Raw genomic sequence first — 21,492 nt, 5'->3', positions numbered from 1 at the left:
AATTCATATTTATCCAGAAGCAGGTAACACCACACAATTGTGAAGAATAATTCTGTTCTTAAGGTGTTAAGAGAAACCTTCTGGGGCTGGGGATGTGGCTCAAGCGGTAGCGCGCTCGCCTGGCATGCGTGCGGCCTGGGTTCAATCCTCAGCACCACATACCAACAAAGATGTTGTGTCCGCCGAGAACTGAAAAAATAAATAAGTATTAAAAATTCTCTCTCTCTCTCTCTCCTCTCTCACTCTCTCTTAAAAAAAAAAAAAAAAAAAAAAAAAAAGAGAAACCTTCTGTGGTCACATCTAGCTGGTCCCAGATGATTCATCTTACAGTTATGCCCTTGTCAGGGAAGAACTTTTCTGTAGGTTGAAAATTGGTTCGTTACCCTCACAGGGAACAGAGATCTTCAAATTATTATGACTGAACCCTGAAGCCAAGAACTTCAAGAGACTCTTCTAACTGGGCAGTGGCTCCCAGTGGCTCAAGAGGTTGAGGGAAGAAGATCACAAGTTTGAGGCCAGTTAGCAATTTAGGGAGACCCTATCTCAAAATTAAAAAAAAAAAATTAAAAGGGCTGGTGATGTAGCTCAGTATTAAGTGTCCCTAGGTTCAATCCCCAGTACCCATAAATAAATAGGTAGCAAAATAAGAGAAAATTTTTAAAAAGACTTTTCTATTTAAGTTTCAAATATAGATTCAACAAGGTACTTTTAGGATTGTTGTTAATATAGACCAGCTATGTGTATGAGAAATGACATTAGTCCCCTTTTACAGGTGAGGCAGCTAAGGCTCACAAAAGTTGAGTAATTTAAGATTATACACTATGTGGTCAACCCAGGATGTAAATGTAAGTCACCTGTAATCAAGTTCAATTCACCATGGCCCAAATACTTCCATATAGCCATATTGATAGCATTATAGGGATATGAATAGAATTTTCCCTTGTTAGATTCCAACAAAAAGAGAAGACCCAAATATGTGTAAAATGTTGGTATTATTGGGGCCTGGGATTGTGGCTCAGAGGTAGAGCGCTCGCCTAGCATATGTGAGGCACTGGGTTTGATCCTCAGCACCACATAAAAGTAAAATATTGTGTCCACCTATAATTAAAAATATATAAATAGGTTAAATTAATTCTAATATTTTACTTAAAATATAATTTTGAATATGTTTTATTTTATTGTATTTTACGTTTTTTTTCCCTCAGGTACTTTATCTTTGTATTATGTACTTTGTTTTTCCACATTTTTATTAGTACATTATAGTTGTACATAATGGTGGGATTTGTTGTTTCATATTCATACATGCACACAATATAACTATAATTTGGCCAATTATCACTCCCCAGCACTTCCCCTCTCCCTCCCACCTCCCACTCCTTGATGCCTCTCCTATACTGATCTTCCTTTGATTTTCATGATTTTTTTGGTCCCCTCTCCCCACCTTCCTTTCCTTTTTCCTCTCTAGCTGTCAAATATGAGAAAAAAACATCCAACTCTTGACCTTATGTGTTTGCCTTATTTCACTTACCATAATGTTCTCAAGTTTTATCCATTTTTATGCAAGTGATATAATTTCATTTTTCTTTATGGCTGAATAAAATTTCTTTGTGTATATAGACCACATTTCCCTTATTCATTCATTCATTATGGACACCTGGGTAGGTTCCAGACTTTGACTATTGTGAATTATACTGCTATAAACATTGGTATGCATGTATCACTATAGTACAATGACTTTAATTCCTTAGGATAAATACCAAGGAGTGGTATAACTGAGTCATATGGTGGTTATAGGATTAGCCCATTTTTAAGAACTCATGTTTCTCATGGCTACCATTTGGGCAACTTAGAAAATTGGATTTTGATACAATCCTGTAAAGTACAAAAAACAAAACCTTTTCTTTAAAAATGCATTTCTACTCAAATTATTTATGTATCATTTAAGAAATCTGGTCTTTGTTTTACTAACATTATTATTCCTAGAACATGTAATTGATTCTCAAATATTTGCTGAACTAAAGTGAACTTGGGCCTACAGCCCAGGGTTGTTTGGCTGGGTCTCCTCTATTTTATTCAGTATGAGAAAAGTGTTTTCTGAAGTTTAAAAGAAATCAGCAAGATTCTGGCTGCTTGCCATGAGGTCCTGCAACTTTTTGTAAAGGACTAATTGCTCTGACATTTTGTTATTCTAAAGCTGAAAGTAAATCCCAAAGCTTGAGTGTCCAAAAGGAAAGGCTTGATATATTCCCCTCTGGTGTTCTGATTAAAATGTGTACGTTTAATTTCAATTAAAAGTTGAGTACTGAGTAAAGATTCTTAAAGTCACATAGTGTACCATACTGTCAGTCCAAATCCTGGAGATTTCTTTGCAGTTCAAGCAATTGTCTAATACACGATTATTCTTCTACTCCAGTGGTTCTCGACCCAAGAGTTCTTTTGCCCTCCAGGGGACACTTGGCAGTGTCTGGAGATTTTGGTTTCATGACTGGGAGGAGTGCTATTGGAATTTAATGGATCGCAGGCTAGAGATACTCCTAAATATCTTGCAGGACACAGGCTCACCTCCCACAACAAAGAGTTCTCCACCCCCAAATGTCAGTCATGCCAAGGATGAGAAACCCTTTTCAACTTCCATGGTGAATTCCTTCTCCCCCTCCTTCTTCTCATCTTTTCTGCAATAAAAACAATTAAAATAGTTTAGAACTTCATTGTTCTACTCCCTAGAAGCAATCCCCTTAGCAATTTTTCATTCTTCTAGTTGTTGTCTTTATAACTTTAAAGTGGTTGTTAATCCTGTCTGCTCATGATTCACTTTAAAGTTCCCAGATCATTCTAACATACAGTCAAGGTGGAAGGCCAGTAGTATGCAGAAATTTATATTTTTACTCATCATCTTAGGTAATTTTTTATTATTGTAAAAGGTGAGGGCAATCTGTACTCACTCTTGTTTTCTTTTTTTTTTAATTTTTTAAAAATTTTTTCACTCTTGTTTTCCATCCTTTCCTTCCTCTTGTACCTTCAAACTGTAGCTCTTCCCATTACTTTCACACATTTGAGCCTTATAAAATTTTATCCATCTACATATATATAGACACACAAGTTTTTATATAGGTAGATTCCAAAAATTAAAAACCTCCTAGCACTTCCAATTATATGACTTTGTAAATATAAATCTCTGTTCCCACAGGCCTTGTGTTCATTCTTCTGAGCATCTAGTGATTTCTTTCAGAAAGAGATTCATGACTTTCTTCAGCTCTGGGGAAATTTTTCCATTAATTATTTGACAATTTTTTCCTTTCTATAGTAGTCTTCTTTTTTTTTTTTTTTTAACCTTTTAGAACTCCTCTTAGGTGAATGTGAAACCTCTGGCATCTTCCCTTCATATCTCTTAACATTTTATTCATATTTTCTTTCTTTGTATTTTTATTCTGCATCCTTAGAAATATTAGCTTTGTCTTCTAGCTTACCAACTTGGTCTTCATCCATGCTAATTTTTTAAAATTCTGGGTATCTATTACTTCCTTTTATTTCAATATGGTATTTTTTATTTTCAAAATACATTCTCATTCCTCTTTTTTTTTTTAACAATGTAATAGCCAGTATCTATTTTTTGTAGGCAATGCCTTTTCTTTTCCCAGTAGGGAGGAGGAAGGGAGAAGTGGATAGTAATAATTTAAAATTTTACATTGATTTTTCTTCATGCTATGGTGGGTTATCCTGTTCATTCAATTGGCTTTTCTCTTTCATAATGTTGACTTTCCCATCATATCTGGCAATTATTGATTGCCCAATCATATTTGGGAATATAGAACAAGGTTGGTTTACATAAAGTGGGATTATTTTTTCTGCAGTCGAGTAGATCTATTCCACGAATAAACTCTTCCCTTAAAAGGGAGCCCTCTTTTTTTTTCCATCTGTCTCACCATCTTTCACGCTATTTATTTATTTTTATTAACTTATTGATCTTCCTGCTCAATGATAAGCTCCCTGAGGACATATATTTTTGTCTTCTCTACTGCTGGAGGGAGCAACACAGTAGAAACCTGACAGATGAGTGAATGAATGAATGAATGAGTGAGTGAGTGTTTTTTTTCAGCAGATAGGTGAATTGGCTGGAAACCTTCTCCTAGTGTGTTATACAGCCTGGGAGGCCCCTGTAATTGTTAGTTAAGAGAACTGCATTCTGGGAGAGGTACATTCAGTGCCTTTCATTCCTGACATAGCTACCTTGCCACTGCTTCCTATACTGCATCTGGTATGAAGGTCTGGAGATACCTCAGTTTCTGTCTCACTTTTGTTCTTGTGTGTGTATATATCTATATAGATATAGATATAGATATAGATATAGATATATACACACACACAAATACACATATATTATATAGTTATAAATACATATATATTTTATAGTTAGTTAGTAAGTTAGTTGTAGATGGATATAATAACTTACTTTATTTATTTTTATGTGGTGTTGAGGATAGAACCCAGTGCCCCACAGGTGCCTAGGCAAGCACTGTATGGCTGAGCTGCAATCCCAGACCTCTGTCTTGCTTTTGTCCCAGGTCATGACTCTTTTCAGGAGATCTGCCATTGGCAGTCATGCTGGCAGCTGCTCTTCTTCAGGGAAGCCGCAGGGAGGGTGGTGTGCTTTCCATCTGCTCCAGCTTTTCCATCTGCTCTGAAGGCAGTTCTTTAATGAAACACTCCAAATGAGGCTTACCTCTGGTATCTCAGGCAACAATATATAATATATGATAAAGACAAAGCTGATTCTATTATTATTTTTTGTGCTATTTTCTCCACCAATTTTTCTATTTTCTGTATTTTAGTGATTCTTCAACAATATGGCCATTTTGGGGCTGAGGTTGTGGCTCAGTGGTAGAGCGCTCGCTTTGCACATGAGAGACCCTGGGTTCCATCCTCAGCACCACATACAAATAAAAAAACAAAATAAAGATATTGTATCAATGTAAAACTTTAAAAAATATATTTTTAAAAAAAGATAATGGCCATTTAAAATTTTTATTGATGCATGATGATTTTGTATATTTATGAGATAAATGTGACATATTTATACATATGTACAATATGTAATGAGCAAATCAAGGTAATCAGCAATCTACAACCTCAAACATTTATCATTTCCTTATGTTAGGAATATTTAAAGTCTATTAATCATTTTATTTTATTTGGTACTGGAAATTGAACCCAGGAGTACTTTACCACTGAGCTACATTGTTAGTCCTTTTTTTTTTTTTTGAGACAGAGTCTCTCAAAGTTACTGAGGCTGGCCTCAAACTTGCAATCCTCCTGCCTTGGACTCCCCAGTAGTTGGGATTAGAGGCATGCACCACTACTCCTGGCTCTTCTTTTTTTATTTTTATTTACTTATTTGGTACCAGGGATTGAACTCAGGGACACTCGACCACTGTGCTATATCCCCAGCCCCATTTTGTGTTTTATTTAGAAACTGGGTCACACTGAGTTGCTTAGTGCCCTGCTTTTGCTGAGGCTGGCTTTGACCTCATGATTGATCCTCAGCATCCTGCCTCAGCATCCCGAGCTGCTGGGATTCTATACAGCCACAGCGCCTGGCTTCTAACTATTTTTAAATATACAATAAATTATTAGCTATAGTTATTACCCTTCTGTGACAGAACATTGAAACTCACTTCTTCCTTCTAACTATAATTTTGTTCATGATAAACAACCTCTCTCCATCTTCCACCCTCTGGCAACCATTATTCTATTCTCTACATCATGAGATTAACTTTTTTAGCTTTCAAATATGGGTGAGGACTTCAGGCATTTGTCTTTCTGTGCTAGCTTATTTCACTTAACATAATGTCCTTGAAGCTCATTTATGTTGCTAAAAATGATAGGGATTTATTCTTATTTATGGATGAATAATATTATATATATATATATATATATATATATATATATATATATATATATACACATACACATACATTTTCTGTATTCATTCATGCATTGATGGATTCTTAGGTTGTTTCCATATCTTGGCTATTGGGAGTAGTGCAGCAATAGATCTGCAATAGACAGTGCTGCTAGCTCTTCAACATACTTACTCCCTTTCCTTTGAATACATACCCAGGAGTGGGACAGAGACTTTTAGATAATGCTTCAAAGTACAGGCAACAAAACCAAAAATAGACAACAGGATTACATCAAACCAAAAACTTCTGTACAGCAAAGGAAACAGTCAACAGAGTAAAAGTCACCCTACAAAATGAGAGAAAATATTTGCAAATTATTTATCTGACAAGGAATTAATGTCCAGAATATAAGAAACTCAAACTCAACAGCCAAAAAATAATCAACTTTAAAGACAGACAAATGTGAATACACATTTCTCAAAAGAAGACATCCACATAACCTCGACTGTGGACTCAACTATTTTCATTGCTGTTTTAAATTAGTATCTTTTTACTTGAGGGTGAAAGTATGACTTAATTAAGGTTTTCTTTAAGTGCTACAAAAATATCTGCACTTTGTGGTGAGGTGTTCAGTGCCTCAATCTTGAGAGACCCTAATGGTTATTTGTTTTTGCATAATAAGGCTTTCGCAGATATGCTGAAAGTAAACAAGACCTTGAAAAGTCTAAACATAGAATCCAATTTTATCACTGGAACTGGGATCCTGGCCCTGGTGGAGGCACTGAGAGAAAATGACACCTTGACAGAGATCAAGATCGACAACCAGGTAATGCAAGTCGGGCAGAGTTAACTCACAGGTGCAGAGAGGAGAGAGTGAGTTAAAAAGACATTCTCTATGGGACTCAGTTGGTGTTCTGGCTTTCCTGTAAGTTTTATCAGCTTTAGGCTCGTAAAGGGTGTGTGGCAGAATGTTACTAATTAAACATTGCACAGTGAAGCAGCCTGAGACATGGCATTCTCCTGCCCTGGCTAGGTAGGCAGCAGAGGAGAAAGCCAGGTGGTAGTGGCAGGGGTATTGACGGCTACTTTGTTCAGCCATCTCATTGTCACCTTTTTTTTTTTTTTTTTTTTTTTTTTTTTGGTGCCAGGGATTGAACCCAGGGGTGCTTAATCACTGAGCCACATCCCCAGCCATTTTTATTTTTCATTTGGAGACAGGGTTTCATTGATTTACCTAGGGCATCTCTAAATTGCTAAGGCTAGCTTTGAACTCACAATCCTCCCACTTCACCCTTTGAGTCACTGGGATTACAGGCATGTGCCCCCACACCTGGCTTTGAGTATGGACCTCAGCCCAGTGCTGTCCCAGCATTGCTTTTGCTTCTCACTGGAACTATGGCTAGAAGGAGAATGCAGGGTGACCTCTTGTCCTTGGCTAGAGGCTGCCAGAGCTGAAAGAGCAGACCTGAGTTCCCTCAGTCTGGTGCTGGAGTTAGAGCCTGTTTAAAGGAATCAGGATTCTAAAAGATGGTCTGGCTTAATATAGCAGGCCTGGCCTACAGCATGATCACAGTCTCAACTCTGCCATGCTATTTCTCAGGGTCCCCAAATCAGCCAGAGCAAACTGCTTTTCCTTGGAGCCACCACTGCCTGGACCTTGGAGACCTTTTCCTGGGCATCAGCCTACAGGCCTTTAAGTTGGCTCTGCTGGCTCAGCTTACTCTTGCCTGCAGGTAGCAACCCTCAGCTCTCAGGCTCGATGCTGTGCCCTGGTCCTTTGGCCAAAGGGAAGTGTCTGCGATGGGGATTCAGTGAATCTGAGTGATCACCCAGGACTATTGCCTAAGCCTGGAGACTCCTGTCAGTTCCCATGAAAGCTTTACTCTCTGTCTTTGCTAACTGGGTCAAGCACGTTGTTTCAGTGCAGACCCTCTGATTCTGGATTCCTCCTGAGGCCTATTGCCAGGGGATCAGGGCAATCACCAAGAGATAGCAGCTTCTTGGCTCCTGCCCTCCTAGAAGGGATGCCCCACCAAAACCACTCTCCTAAACGCAGAGGTGTGGCTTGAGAGCATCCTGGAAATGTGCCACACATGGCCCCACACACCCAAAGGAAGCTCAGTGCTGTGTATCCTCATGTGTGTCCAGCTGCTAATAAATTAAGAAAAAGCATCCAGAACTGGGAAACTACAGAAACAGAAATGTGAAGTGAGTGAAAAGAAGTGATAACTCAGGGATATTTGTGGAATAGACTCATATCAGGAAGAAGTAGGCTCTTAGGAAGTATTTCCACAGGATGTAACACAGAGATAGATACCTTGTTCCAAAGTATATTTAACTTTCTGTCCTGGTTTAGGACACTATATCTGTAATAATGTCATACTCTGTTCCTAGTTTCTGGCATGATACCACCTAGTTAAGGTTACTACATAAAATACAATTCAATTTGACTTTCAGGTACATAATATATAATTTCTAGTAAAAGGATTATCCAGGAAATATTTGAGACATCTTTCTAATAAAATGTTATTCATTATCTGAAAATCATATTTAGCCATTGTCTTGTATTTTCATTTGCTAAATCTCGAAATACTACCCCTAGTGGATGAGCTGGAATCCTGAAAATTTGAAGGGTTTTTCTAATGCTTAAGAAGACTCTGACACTGGGCATAGTAACCCACAACTATAATCTCAGCTGCTTGGAAGTCTGAGGAAGAAGGATTACAAATTGGAGGCCAGCTGGGCAATTTTGGAAGACCCTGCCTCAAAATAAAAAATTTTAACAGGGGTAGAGATATAATTCAGTGATAGAGCACTTGCCTAGCATATAAAAGGCTCCAGGTTCAGTCCCAAGTACCTTCAAGGTGGAGGTTGAGGGGAGAAGAAGACCTTGAAATATGAATTCTGAACTTTGTCTCTTAATTCCCTCTAACTCAGCCTCATTACCTCTCCCCAGCCATCCAGGAATGTGTTTGAGCAATTCTTCATCTTTAGCCCTCCATTGTGCTTCTGAAATGTTTCCCCTCTCTCCCTTCTCTTCACTCATCTCCCTCTATCTACCTCTCTGTTTCTTATCCTAGGTACTAGGGATTGAATCCAGCAGCACTTTACCATTGAGCTTTTCCCCCAGCCCTTTTTATTTTGAGACAGATCTGGCTAAGTTGTTAAGGTTGGCCTTGAACTTGCAATCCTCCTGCTTCAGCCTCTAATGCCTGGTTTAAATGGCTTCTTTTTATGTTTGTGACAAGAAGGAGAATTCAGATTTCCTCGAGGAACTGGAAAAAATATTTGCTTTACTAGAAGAATAAGGAAATTTAGAGTCAAAACTTGTCTAAATTTTGTTCATTGACTCATGGAATTTTAGAAGTAACCTCAGTTTCCTCCTCATGAAGGATATGAAATAAGTTTTTGGATTTGAAATAAAATTTCTAAGGGCTGGAGCTGTAGCTCAGTGGCAGAACACTTGCCTAGCATGTGTGAGGCACTGAGTTCGATTCTTAGCACCACATAAAAATAAACAAGTAAAATAAAGACATTCTGTCCATCTACAACTACAAAAAATTTTTAAATAATAATGTCTCAGTTTCCTAAGGAGAACTAGCAGCTGAGATCAATTTAGCATCACAGCAAAAGGCAGCTGCACAAAAATGAGGCCTGCTGAGAACCCTCCTCTGGGGAGGGCTGCTGTGGCTAGGCTCCAGGTAAATACATAATCATCTAGTCATGTGCTCCCACTGAGAAGAACAAACAGTGGTGCATATTGAAGAAACAGATGGGTAATAGCTAAAAAAGTATTTTGAAAACATGTATGCACAAACTTTCATTTTTTTTCTTTGTATTTAGTGATAAACTATGAAAAGAAAAATACCCATGTTTTAAGAAATTTTGATGTCCATTTTCTGTTCTGGGATAATGTAACACAAAAGACTTCAAATTAAGTACTGGGTAAAGTAGTGCATGCCTATAGTTCCAGTGAGGCAGGCATTAATCCTTGATAGAATCTAATCCTCTAACCTGTGTTATGAGCTGAAGTTCTCTGAAACTTAGAGGTCAGTGTTTCTCTCTCTCTCTCTCTCTCTCTCTCTCTCTCTCTCTCTCTCTCTCTTTGGTACTGGGGATTGAAACCAGGCATGAGGATTAAAAGTTTGGGGCTGGCCTTGGCAACTTGATGAGACCCTGCCTCAAAATAAATATAAAAAAAAATAAATAAATAAAAAGAGTTTGGGGTGTAGCTTAGTGGTGGAACAACCCTAGGTTCACTCCCCAATACCCCCCAAAATTTGTCTGGACTCAGAAGTTCTCCCATTAACTTTTCTCCTTCATCTAATTCATACTTACATCTCCCAAATTTAAAAGGTATATATTTTTTAAATATATTATAATGGCAAAGCAATAGAATAGATTCCAGAAATTGAGTACAACTGAAATTTTTGCAGTCACATGTCAGTATTTCAAATCAGGGAAGAATGAAGAAAAAGATGGAAGCACCCGCTGGAACAAAATAAAGTTGGGTCTCTTCAATCTTATACCAAAATTAATTTAGAATGAAATAAATATTAAAATATATGAAATCATAAAACAAATAGAAGAAATTAGGAGGAATAGAGAGAATGTGACAAAATCTGGAGGCTGATGAATTCAATCGTGAAAATAGAAAAAAGGTTTTATAGTAATCAAAAGGAAAATCGAAAGACAAACCAAATAATGTGTTTCCAGTACATTTGAAAAAGGACTAATTTCCTAATATATGAGAAACTTATGTGTCACTTTAAAAAAAAAAGTCGGCAGCAAAATGGGCAAGTGACATATATGGGTAGTTCCTCCAAAAAGAGAAATACAAATGCATAAGAAAATGATTGTTCTTATTCATAATTCAAGAAATGTAAATTGAGAAATTGTAAGTTGAGAAATGCAAGTAGGCTGGATATGGTGGCACACACCTATAATCCCAGTCACTTCAGTGATTGGGAGGCTGAGGCAGGAGGATCACAAGTTCAAAGCCAGCCTCAGCAATTTAATGAGGTCCTAAGCAATTTAGCAAGAAAGACCCTGTCTGAAAATATAAAGGTATGAAGAAGTAGCTCAGTGGTAAAGTGCCCCTGGGTTCAAGCCCTCATACCAAAAAAAAAAGGGGGGGCAAGTTAAGTATAATTTTTCACCAAATTGGTCAAGGTTTTTAAAAATGGATAATTTGGCTAAGAGAGGAAAACCAGTAACTTTCATGTACTGTTGGCAGAAATAAAAGTTATCATAACCTTTGAGGATAATTCAGTAATATATCAGAATTTGAAATATGCTTACCCTTAGACCCAGCTATAACTTGCCCTACAGACAGAGTTGCAGAAATACCTCCAGATATACTGTGTGCACAGGGAAGTTCACAGCAGTGTTGCTTGTAACAGTGGGAGTGGAAGGCACAATGACCTTCAGTCAGTGGGGGCCTGGCTAGCTCACTGACCCATCCCTACAGTGGAATGCTGTGCAGCTCTCTTTATAAGGGTGAGGTAAATGTTTATTTACCAACATTAAAAGATTAATATTGGATGGAAAATAAACACATGTTTCAGAAACATAAACTACCCTAATTGACTTATGTGGAAAAAAAAAGCATGGATGTACCTGTGTGTGGATATATAAATGCACAGAAAATGTTGAGAAGACTACATGTGGGGAAGGAGCAAGTTGCGGAAAGCGGTTTTCATATACTTCTTGTTTGCTTTTTCTGAACAAACCTGTACTTTTCATTTTTTTAAAGTTTAATGATTATATTGTGGAAAAAATATATACTATATTCCTTAAATTTAATTTTTAATTTCTATATCCACATGCTCCAATTAAAAAAAAACCCTTCTGTGCTTATTCAATATTCTATGTCTCCACTTAAAAACAAACAAAGAAATACCCCTCTTGCTACCAAGTTTTCTTGGAGATTTTTCTGTAGCCCAGTAACTTCAGTGTTTGATAATTCATCTGATCCTACTCAGTAAAGCCCCTTTGGGATCTCCAACTGAAACTGTTGAGAGAATGGCAGATTGGTTGTTGATCTTTAATGATTTTTGGATATGGATCCTAGAATAGAAAATACAGCAATTGAGTTGATTGCTGTAAGACAGTTTCACAAAGAAGAAGAAAAAACAGTGGTCAGGTATAATTCCAGTTGCTCAAGAGGCTGATGCAGAAGGATCACAAGGTCAAGGCCAGACTGGTCAACTTAGCAAGACCCTGTCTCGAAACAAAATACAGTTGTATCTCAGTGCTATAGTGCTTACCTAGCATTCACAGGCCTTTGCAACAGCAAAAAAAAAAAAAAAAAAAAAAAAAATGTTTAAATTCTTTTTATACTGGAATGACTTAGAAGCCTCAAATATTAGTTTTACTTTAACTGTACCTCTTGAATCACCTGTTTCTTCATAAATGGTTGTTTAATTTTTTTTTTCACCTTAGGACACCAGCAGATTCATCTGTCTGGATTTTTCTTCTAGTCAAGGAGCAGGACTCAAATGAGTATATGGGAGGACACATCTCCAATGACACTGTCCCTTTTGAATTTGACACTTTGGTTTCTTAGAATTTTTGTTCAAGTAGCCACATATCTTTCCTGTGCATTAACAATTTCCTTTTCCTTTTTTGGTCATCCTATATGTGTGTGTGTGTGTGTGTGTATGCACCTGCAACCAGAGGCAGCAGTTGGGAACAGCTGTAGAGATGGAAATTGCCCAGATGCTGGAAGAAAATTCAAGGATCCTCAAGTTTGGATACCAGTTTACCAAGCAAGGGCCACGGACAAGAGTGGCAGCTGCCATCACAAAGAATAATGACCTGGGTAATCCAGCCGTGATATGCACTGGTGACAGTAGGAAGATCCTGCTGAACATTCACTTTTCCACCTCTGATGCCCCCTGTCACAGATACCATCCCATTGGCCTTGGTGTTGCTTATTTCTTCACCCAAGGCACATGGTCACATGGTCTTAGACGTCCTCGTGGCCCCTGGAGTGTTAAAGTGTCAACATAGCATTCTTTCAAAAAGAGCTGTTTGTTCTTTTTTCCAAACTGACTTTGACTCTTGCTTCATTTCCTTTGTTTCTATGCCTTTCCTTTAATTTCTTCTTTTTTACTTTTTTCTTCTTTTTCCTTTACCTACTTCTCACTTATGGATTAAGCTCTGTTATCTGTATCCAAAAATCGACACAAGGACATAGAAGTTCTCACTACTTATGATTGACTTCTCACTACTTATTCTTTCTTCACATATTTATATGTGATATAGGTATGTCTGATATTTCGGAACTTTACATGCGAAATAAACTAATGGAGGTAATTATGACAGTTAAACTCGGAAGTAGCTTTTTCAGTTAGCTTCTCTTTAATTTTGTTGAAGATGCATAACATTTCTTCGGTTAGGCAGAGGTGAGGCATGTCCCGGTTAAATACAGCACAGAAGCCTGATGTACAGTAGCACACACCTGTAATCCTAGTGGCTCAGGAGGTTGAGGCTGGAGGATCACAAGTTCAAAGCCAGCCTCAGCAACTTAGCAAGGCTGTAGCAACTCAGCAAGACCCTGTCTCTAAATAAAATATAAATAAGGGCTGGGAATGTGGCTCAGTGGTTAATTACCTCTGTATTCAAACCCTGATACAAAAAAAAAAAAAAAAAAAAAACCAGCACAGAAGAATGGAACAGATTGGGAAGGTATAGTATGGGGACAACCCAGCCACCTGGAGCAACATGGAAAAAGAACATCTAGGAGCAGACAGTCCACTTGGCAAGCAATGAGTCAGCTGACAACAGGTTTCAGTCCCCAGTTTAAGGTTCAGGAGCAGTATGCAAGACCTTGGACAGAGGAACTGGGCAAGGTGTTCCTCCAAATGCAGTTTTTCTGGTCCTAAAGAGGATTCGGATTGTGGGGAAGATAGAAGCTAAAGGTTAAAATAGGAAGGGTCAAGTAAAACTTAGTGTCCAGGTGCCTGCCCATGCTTAGCCAAGACCCTGCAACGCAGCCAAGGTATATGGTATCAAGAGGCAGGTCGCATATAGGGCCATGCTTACCTGTGGGGTTCACAGGGTAAGATTAACAGGCAGCCCAGCAGGGGGCTTTGAAAAAGAGTAGAGGCAGCACTCCAAAGGTGTCTAGGAAAGCACATTGGGTCCACATCTGAACAACATAGTAACCACAGAAAAACAGGCAAAACACGGTGTTAAGTAAATGGAGAGGTGATCCTGAATCCAAGAGTAGTTACTTAGATGAGGTTTAGAAATGGGATTACTGTTTGCAGAAACCTGGTCTTCAAGCCACAGTCACAATTCATGGACTGTGATTGCATTAACCTAGGGAGTTTGTTAAAGCCAATCAGTGGTTGAGTTGTACAGAAGTTGAGAAGGTGTGTCTAGGATAAGTGACCATGAAAATATTTAGAAGTTCACAGTTTCACAGGTCTCTTCTGGACTACAAAGATGACAAAGTTCTAATACTCAAGCTCCCAACTATCAGACATAGCTTTATTTAAATGTAAATTTCTCCAGATACTGGATTATTTTATCATTTCCATTTATTGCCCTGGTCAATTAAATATTGAAGTTTAAGATAATTGGTATCCTCACATATGTGAGATTGATGTTTTGTGACATTAATTATGTTTGTCTGAAATTTAAGAAATATCCCTTCCTTCAATTTGTCTTGTTAAGCTTTTCTCTCGTTCTCACCTAGTTCGTAAGAAGAGGGTTGAAGGAGACCGAAGGTAAACGTCCACTAGAAGAGAAGAACTTTCACCACACAGCCATCTAAAAACCGACACAAACTCTTCTCCTTCCCCATGGGACCATTTTATCAAAGGTTGTTCATTTCCGTTAACCATACAACTAGTAATTTGTTATTCTTTTTGAGTCCTACTTATTTATCTGGGATTCTTACATATGTACAGTTGTTTTACTTTCTCATGGGCACCTCTGGCAACTAGCACAAGTGGACTGATACAGACCTTAGAGACTGACTTTATTAACCACTTTCATGTTGGGTTATCTTGTTTTCTTACATGAACTTTTTTTAATCAATGAAAGGAATTTAGTATATAATACATATCTGTAACTGTGATTATGATAGAGGCCTATCTCTGTTTACATGCATAGCTTGGAGTTAGGCTAAATACATCAGAAGTGTTCTGCTTACCACATGAAAAATTAGTATTGCCAATTTCTCACTGGGTGAGGAAATGTGACCAATTTAGCACAAATTCTCTCTTAATTCCAGAAAAATCACTAAATGCACATGTCCAAATGATTGCAGATCATCTTCATAAAAAAGACAGCATTGTGACACTTTAACACACAATTAGTAAAGAAGTGTAAATTGATTATTAACCCACGAATATAGCTTTAAATCAGACTCACAGGTAGTGAAATGAATTAGCACACCTGCCTTTATTGATCACTCAACATAAATTGAATCTTTAACATGACTTTAATGGATAACTTCAAAGCATTGCAGAGTTTTCCAGACATGATAGGAAGTTTTTAAACTTTAGTAAGAGAGAATTTTAAAACAAAAATACATTCCTAAATAAAAAAATAATCATATCTTAATCAATTGTCTGATATACAAGAAAACATTAGTTTGACAGATTTTACAAGGGTTTATTACTTTATCTGTAGTGTAACGAGATTGCTGGGAAAAAATGTGAATATTCAGGTAAATTATACAGATTTTTGTCCACGTGTCATGATCCATCCTGATATTTGCAAACATCAGGAAGAAATATGAATGATGACTTCTCCAGGTATTTGTCATCTCAAAGACAGAGCCTGTGAAAATACAGCTGAGATGACTGCATTGTAGTGTTAATCTTAATGTAACAGTACAACAGTGTAATGTAAATGTAAGGAGACAGGTGACAGGAGTTCTTCACTTAGTGCAGTTAACCTGAGACTGTGCCTCAAAACACCATTGCACACCTGTGGAGATTCCCCCTCTCTTTCTGTCTTCTCCCCTCCCTTCCTTTCATATCTCCCTCCAGCACTCCTTTTCTCCATAATTCTGAGCCTTATAAAGGTAACACCTAGAACTAAAGAGATTGCTAATCCTGGCAGAAGGTCAGTTTAATCTAAGGGTTCCTGAGTTACTTTGTAGCAGTAAAAGAAGTCAATGGAAAAACAGTTACTATAATATTTGGCTTATAAAGCACATGGAATCTATTCAGGTGATCCCTTATAAATTGGACATGTACTTGAATTATAAGTACCTAAGTCTCTTTCTCTCAAGTCCTTTAAAACATCTCATTTTCTTGAGAATTTTTTACATTTTTGAGGGCACAATAATTAGAACATTCTGACCTTTTTGGAACTCTCAAAATCCTTTTGTTTATTACTACACCTCCTTATCAATCTAAAAAAAAAAGTAGTAACTACTATTTGGTAGCTTTCAGTTAGATTTTTCCTTCCTTCTCAAGCATTTAAATGTAGTATGTGTAGTATGTTGGATCCAACTTGTACAGGCTTGATGATTGCTAAATTTTCAATAATTTTACAGACTAGTTGTTCAGCACATCCTTTGTGTGTGTATATGTGTGTGTGTGCTGGGGATTGAACCCAGGACCTCCATGTGCTAGGCAAGCACTCTACCACTGTGCTACATTCCTGGGCCAGTAGAGCCATTATTAAAAATTAAATGGCATACAAATAAAATGAAATAAATTATGGTGGAGATAAAAATAATAAATACTCAAGAATACCACATTTTACTATTTTCTATGATCTTGAGATTACTTACATCTGTTGGTTATATTATAGGAAAACTGCCTACAGTATGCTACTGCGTGACTCTTCCCAACACCATCACCATTAACTTCTTATAGCTTGAGATTGGCCATGGTAGGAGTAGTCATACCTTGGAAGTTAGTGCTATGTTACAAACTGGGACTTTTCCCCACCTCTAGATTGCTGGCTGGTAAACAGTCATCAGCACACCACCGGGTGAAATGGATATGAGTTTTATACATACTCTTGGTTACCTTGTTGCCAAAAGGAAAAATATTTCCCTTACCTATCTTTCCTCCTATCTCTGAATTGGTTACAGATTTCTTTAAGTGTTGAGATCCTAACATGCCTCAAATAAGCCTTTTTCCTTTTCTTACTCTCTTTCTTGCCTTCACCCCTAAGAAAACTTGGACCCTGTGGAATGTTCCCTGCAGCCCCACAGTATGGGCCATGGGCTAAAGCAGTTGTTGACAAATCCCAGCAAAAGCAAGAAAAAAAGTCAGAATTGGATCATGGCTATTTCTTTTGTATAAACAGTTGTTGATAGTATTACAGTAAGCTAATAGGACATTATCAAAACCATAGCACTCTTTTTAAACTTATAAACAGTTGGGTGACATCATAGAGTCTATGAGATAAAATATTTATTACTAATAGTAGTGTCTTATTGTTTTCCTGTATTATAAAAATAGCTTAAAGTTGACATTTCCACAAACATTTACATATTGAAGATAACTATTAGAAGATAAACATACATTTTGGGGGAACTTTCAAATCATTTAATTAGCCTAAGACTTCATCTTCCATCTGCCCAAAGTGTGTAAGTGGAAGCTCTTTCATGATAGTGGACACAATTAATACCTTACTATCCATCACGATGGGACATAGTGTATATAAAATATTTTTATATGTATGTGTTTTGCTAGATATTATGTTGAGATATTTGGTAATACCTGGACAACTGATTGTAGGGAGATTATGTGTCCCAGGCCCACCTCCGTTCCCCTTTTATAGTTGTGTAGTTTCATGTAAGTGTAAAATCACTCCCCTTGACTTGTGGGTTCAGATCACTGAGACACCTCTCACAGCATATGTAGAAGATGACTTTTAGACATAAACTTTTGGAGTTTAGAAATCAGGTGATTAGTCCAGCACTACATCTCCCGATCTGCCTGAAGTGTACAATGCAAACTCTTTCATCCTCATCAGCATGATTGAATCCCTTGCTTATGTCTGTGGAGGACATAATATAAATGTGTGTGTGTGTGTGTGTGTGTGTGTGTGTGTGTGTGTGTTGTCAGATATCTAACTAGGTATTTGGCTACATCTGGACAACTGATTGAAGGGAGATGCTATCTCCCCAGCTCCACTTCCCTTGCCCTTTGTAGAGTTGTTGCAGGCCCAGGTTAAGTGTGAAATTACTTCCTGGAGCTTGTAGTTTATGTCACCAACCACCACATTTCACAACTGTGTGGAGGATGACTCTTAGGAAATACATATTAGAAGCCTAAAATCATTTCATTGTTCCAACACCAAATCTTTCCATCTGCCCAAAACGTATAGCATTTCATCCTCGTCAACGTGATCAAACCCCTTCCTTCCATCTTTGTAGGGCACGTTGTATGTAGATGTTTTGTACATAACCATCACCAAATACTGTATTGAGGTATTTAGTTTCATCTGACTGAAGGGAGACACTATCTCCCAGCCTTGTTTCCCTTCCCCTTTTCAGGGTTGTATACCCTGAGCCTAGAGGGGCATGTACAGCTCACCCATCTTGTGGCACACAGTTCATCTTCCAATAAAAGCCCATCTCCATGTAAAAACTCAGAAATCATCCCAATGCCTGTACTCCTCAAATCAGTTTTCCTGAAGGAAGACGGGCACACCAGACCAATTCTTTTCCACATGGAAACCCTGGTAGGACACCAGCATTGGGGAAACCACTGTCTTCTAAATAACTGCCATGAGAACATTTTTGATGCTCAAAACTTGAAACCAGTGTGAAGCATCAGCATGCTTTCAAATTAAGATAGTCCTTTGGAATTTATAAAAGCATTTGCAGGCATTTCCTTTTTCATGGATATGATGTGCTCAGCCTTCTCCTAGATACTGTAAAGGAGACAGAGGAAACAAGAATCCTGAACTGAGTGAGCCAGGTGTGGTAGCACACACCTGTAATCCTAGCAATTCGAGAGGCTAAGGCAGAAGGATCACAAGTTTGAGGCTAGTCTTGCAACTTATCTCAAAATTATAAATAAATAAAAAGGGCTTGGAATGTAGCTCAGTGGTTGTGTGCTCCTCGGTTTAGTGGAACCCAGTACCCAGTGCAGGGGTGGAGGGAAAATTCTGGATTGACATAATTTTATATGTGTTTTATGGTTTGTAGAGTAGACAGGAGTGCTTTTTTGCAAAGTAGAAACCATCTTTAGTTCAAGTCTTAGCATCACCAGAAATAGGGGAGGCAACAGGAAGTAGTGAATTCTGGCTTCTGTGGTTTGTTAACCGGACAGAGAAGAATTGTTTCTGGAGTCAGGTTTTAAGTCATGATCCTGAAACTTCCTTCTGCCTTTCATGTAATGAAGTAATCACCTTTTCCATTTTAATGCACAGATAATTAAGGAAATCTAGTAGAAATCTATACTGCCCCTCATTTCCCTATACTGTTCCTCATTTCAAATATCCCTGCTCTTCACTCCATCCTTAAAGCTAAAAGAAAAGGCAAAGGGGTTAGATCACTTGGAAGCATCAACTGAGCTCACTGCATGCAAATCACATGATCATCCTTTTGGAACTAGACAGAGAAAAGTACCCAGAATCTCTAAGATATATTCACTGTTTTCTTGCTCCCCAATTCTAGATCTGATTGATTTTACCTTGTGGTTCAGGAGTTTAGAAAAGTGGAGGTGCTGGCTAAGGGGGGAAACAGGATGGGAGTTAAAGATTTAAATCTGTTTAATGGCCACACAGAGCTCTGCCCAGCTTACCTCTTTCCCATCTGCCTGTAACAGCAATAATGGAAAAATCAGTTGGAAGTTTTAAATGTGTAATATGACTCTGGGTACTGTTCTAATAACAGTATGTGTATCAGAGTTTTATGCTTATGCCAGTTTGGGATACGTTGCTGACTTGGGAGACAGTAAAGGAGAAGGCTGAAGACTTAGGTAGAAAATATTAATCAGCTAGCCAGATTTTTCTCTGATATCTTCCATGGTAGTTATTCTGAGCACATTGGCTCAGCTGGTTGGTATGATGAAAGGGCATCATATTAACAGATTTCAAGACTGAATCCTAATCCTATCACCAACACTTAGCAGGTATATGATCATGGGCAATTCATTTAATTGCCTGCCAATTATAGACTATATAGGGGGAAGAGCACTGGATTTGGAGTCAAGAAACCTAGTCACTTGGCTCCATGCTTTCTTAGCTGGGAGACTTTGGGCAAGCCACTTTGTTTCTCAAGCCTAAGTCTCATTAGCTATAGAATGGGAATAATACCTTCACTAACTACCTCACAGAATTGTGGTGAGAATATAATCAGATAATTGGATGAAAACACTATAAAACTGGAAAGTGCTATACAGAAGTGGGATATCATTTTTATTATCAAATCATTAATGTCCACTGCTTCTTGAATCTGTTCTATTCTGACCAACATCATCTACATCTTTTGGAGTAGAGGGAATTGAAGCATGGGTGTGATGGAGGGGACTAGAACTATTTTACTTTGAACACAAGAGGTGAGAAAGATGGTCAGTAGTGGTGGTGGGTGTTATATATGTGATAAGGCAATTTCCTAGGTCACTTTGACACTGCCTTGGGAAATGGTCACAATCCTTGCAGAGGGCCCAAGGCTGGACAAAAGGGGAAGGAAACAATGACTAGGAAGTGAGGGAAGGGCCTTGGGCACTCCTACCTTCCTGTCACTACTGAGAGCAGGGGAGGCTAAAACTTAAAAAGTGTCACTAGTGGCCTAGGAGAGAAAATTGTCCTTAGGGCTCCAAGAATTTTCATGCCTAGCAGTTGTGTAACAGGCACTAACTCTGATCATGAAGGGGAGAAAATGCCACCTGGTATGAGATCAGCTCTATGGGGCAGCAGTTACCCAGCAACCTCAGCCCTGGTCAGTATTATTTTTGCTAAGAAAGTGATTAAAGCATGGCCTCACAGGGCTTTCATGAGCACTTGGAGGCAGGGACTGTGTTTCATCAATCTTTGTATCTTTAGTACCATCTGGTAAGGTGCCTTGTACACAGTAGGTGCTTAATAAATGTTGCTTGTAATTGTCCTCCAGTCCCACAAGAGTCATGCTACATTTGCAACCATGTGATATTTTTTTTAAAAACAACACTGATTTGCATGTCAGCTGTATGTGACTTTGGGCCAGACTCTCCATCTATCTTGTCTTCATTCCATCTGTAAAATGAAGTGAGTGAACTAGACGCTTTCGAGGGTCCCTTCCAGCTCGAAAACTTTACAACCCCATTATTCTAAATCACTTCCTTTGAGTCTGCATGTGGGTGGATAGTGCCTCCACTGCAGCTCTGTTTCTCTCCAGAAGACTTTGTGCAGAGGAACAGATGTGAACATTCTGCAGACAATTATTTGTTCCTCTTCTGCTATTGTCTTCAGAATGGTTCTAGATGTACAGTCTTTTCAGAAAGAATATTTTAGGGCCGGGGATATAGCTTGGTGGTAGACCGCTTGCTTAGCCCATGTAGGTTCAATCCCCAGTACTGCAAAAGAAAAAAAAAATTCAAAGGCAAGAAAACCAGAAAGGAAATTTTAAAATAACATTTTCCTCCTCAGAATCAGTGGGAAAGTAGAGGAGGAAATGCAA

At 38.2% G+C, this 21,492-nt stretch overlaps 1 protein-coding gene across 1 annotated transcript in view; it reads left to right on the top strand.

The window, feature by feature from the left end:
- TMOD2 (tropomodulin 2) overlaps positions 1–14,867 on the top strand; it is a 45,862-nt gene extending 30,995 nt beyond the window's left edge. Inside the window, exons 8-10 of the mRNA XM_081290090.1 lie at positions 6,583–6,726; positions 12,579–12,723; positions 14,608–14,867. Coding sequence (XP_081146216.1) covers positions 6,583–6,726; positions 12,579–12,723; positions 14,608–14,642 — 324 coding nt within the window. The 3' untranslated portion in view covers positions 14,643–14,867. The remainder of the gene's footprint in view (positions 1–6,582; positions 6,727–12,578; positions 12,724–14,607) is intronic.
- The last annotated feature ends 6,625 nt before the right edge of the window (positions 14,868–21,492 follow it).

This window comes from Spermophilus citellus (assembly GCF_964194105.1).
Source record: "Spermophilus citellus genome assembly, chromosome: 4".
Taxonomy (NCBI): Eukaryota; Metazoa; Chordata; class Mammalia; order Rodentia; family Sciuridae; genus Spermophilus; species Spermophilus citellus.
This window is presented reverse-complemented; position numbering and strand designations above follow the sequence as displayed.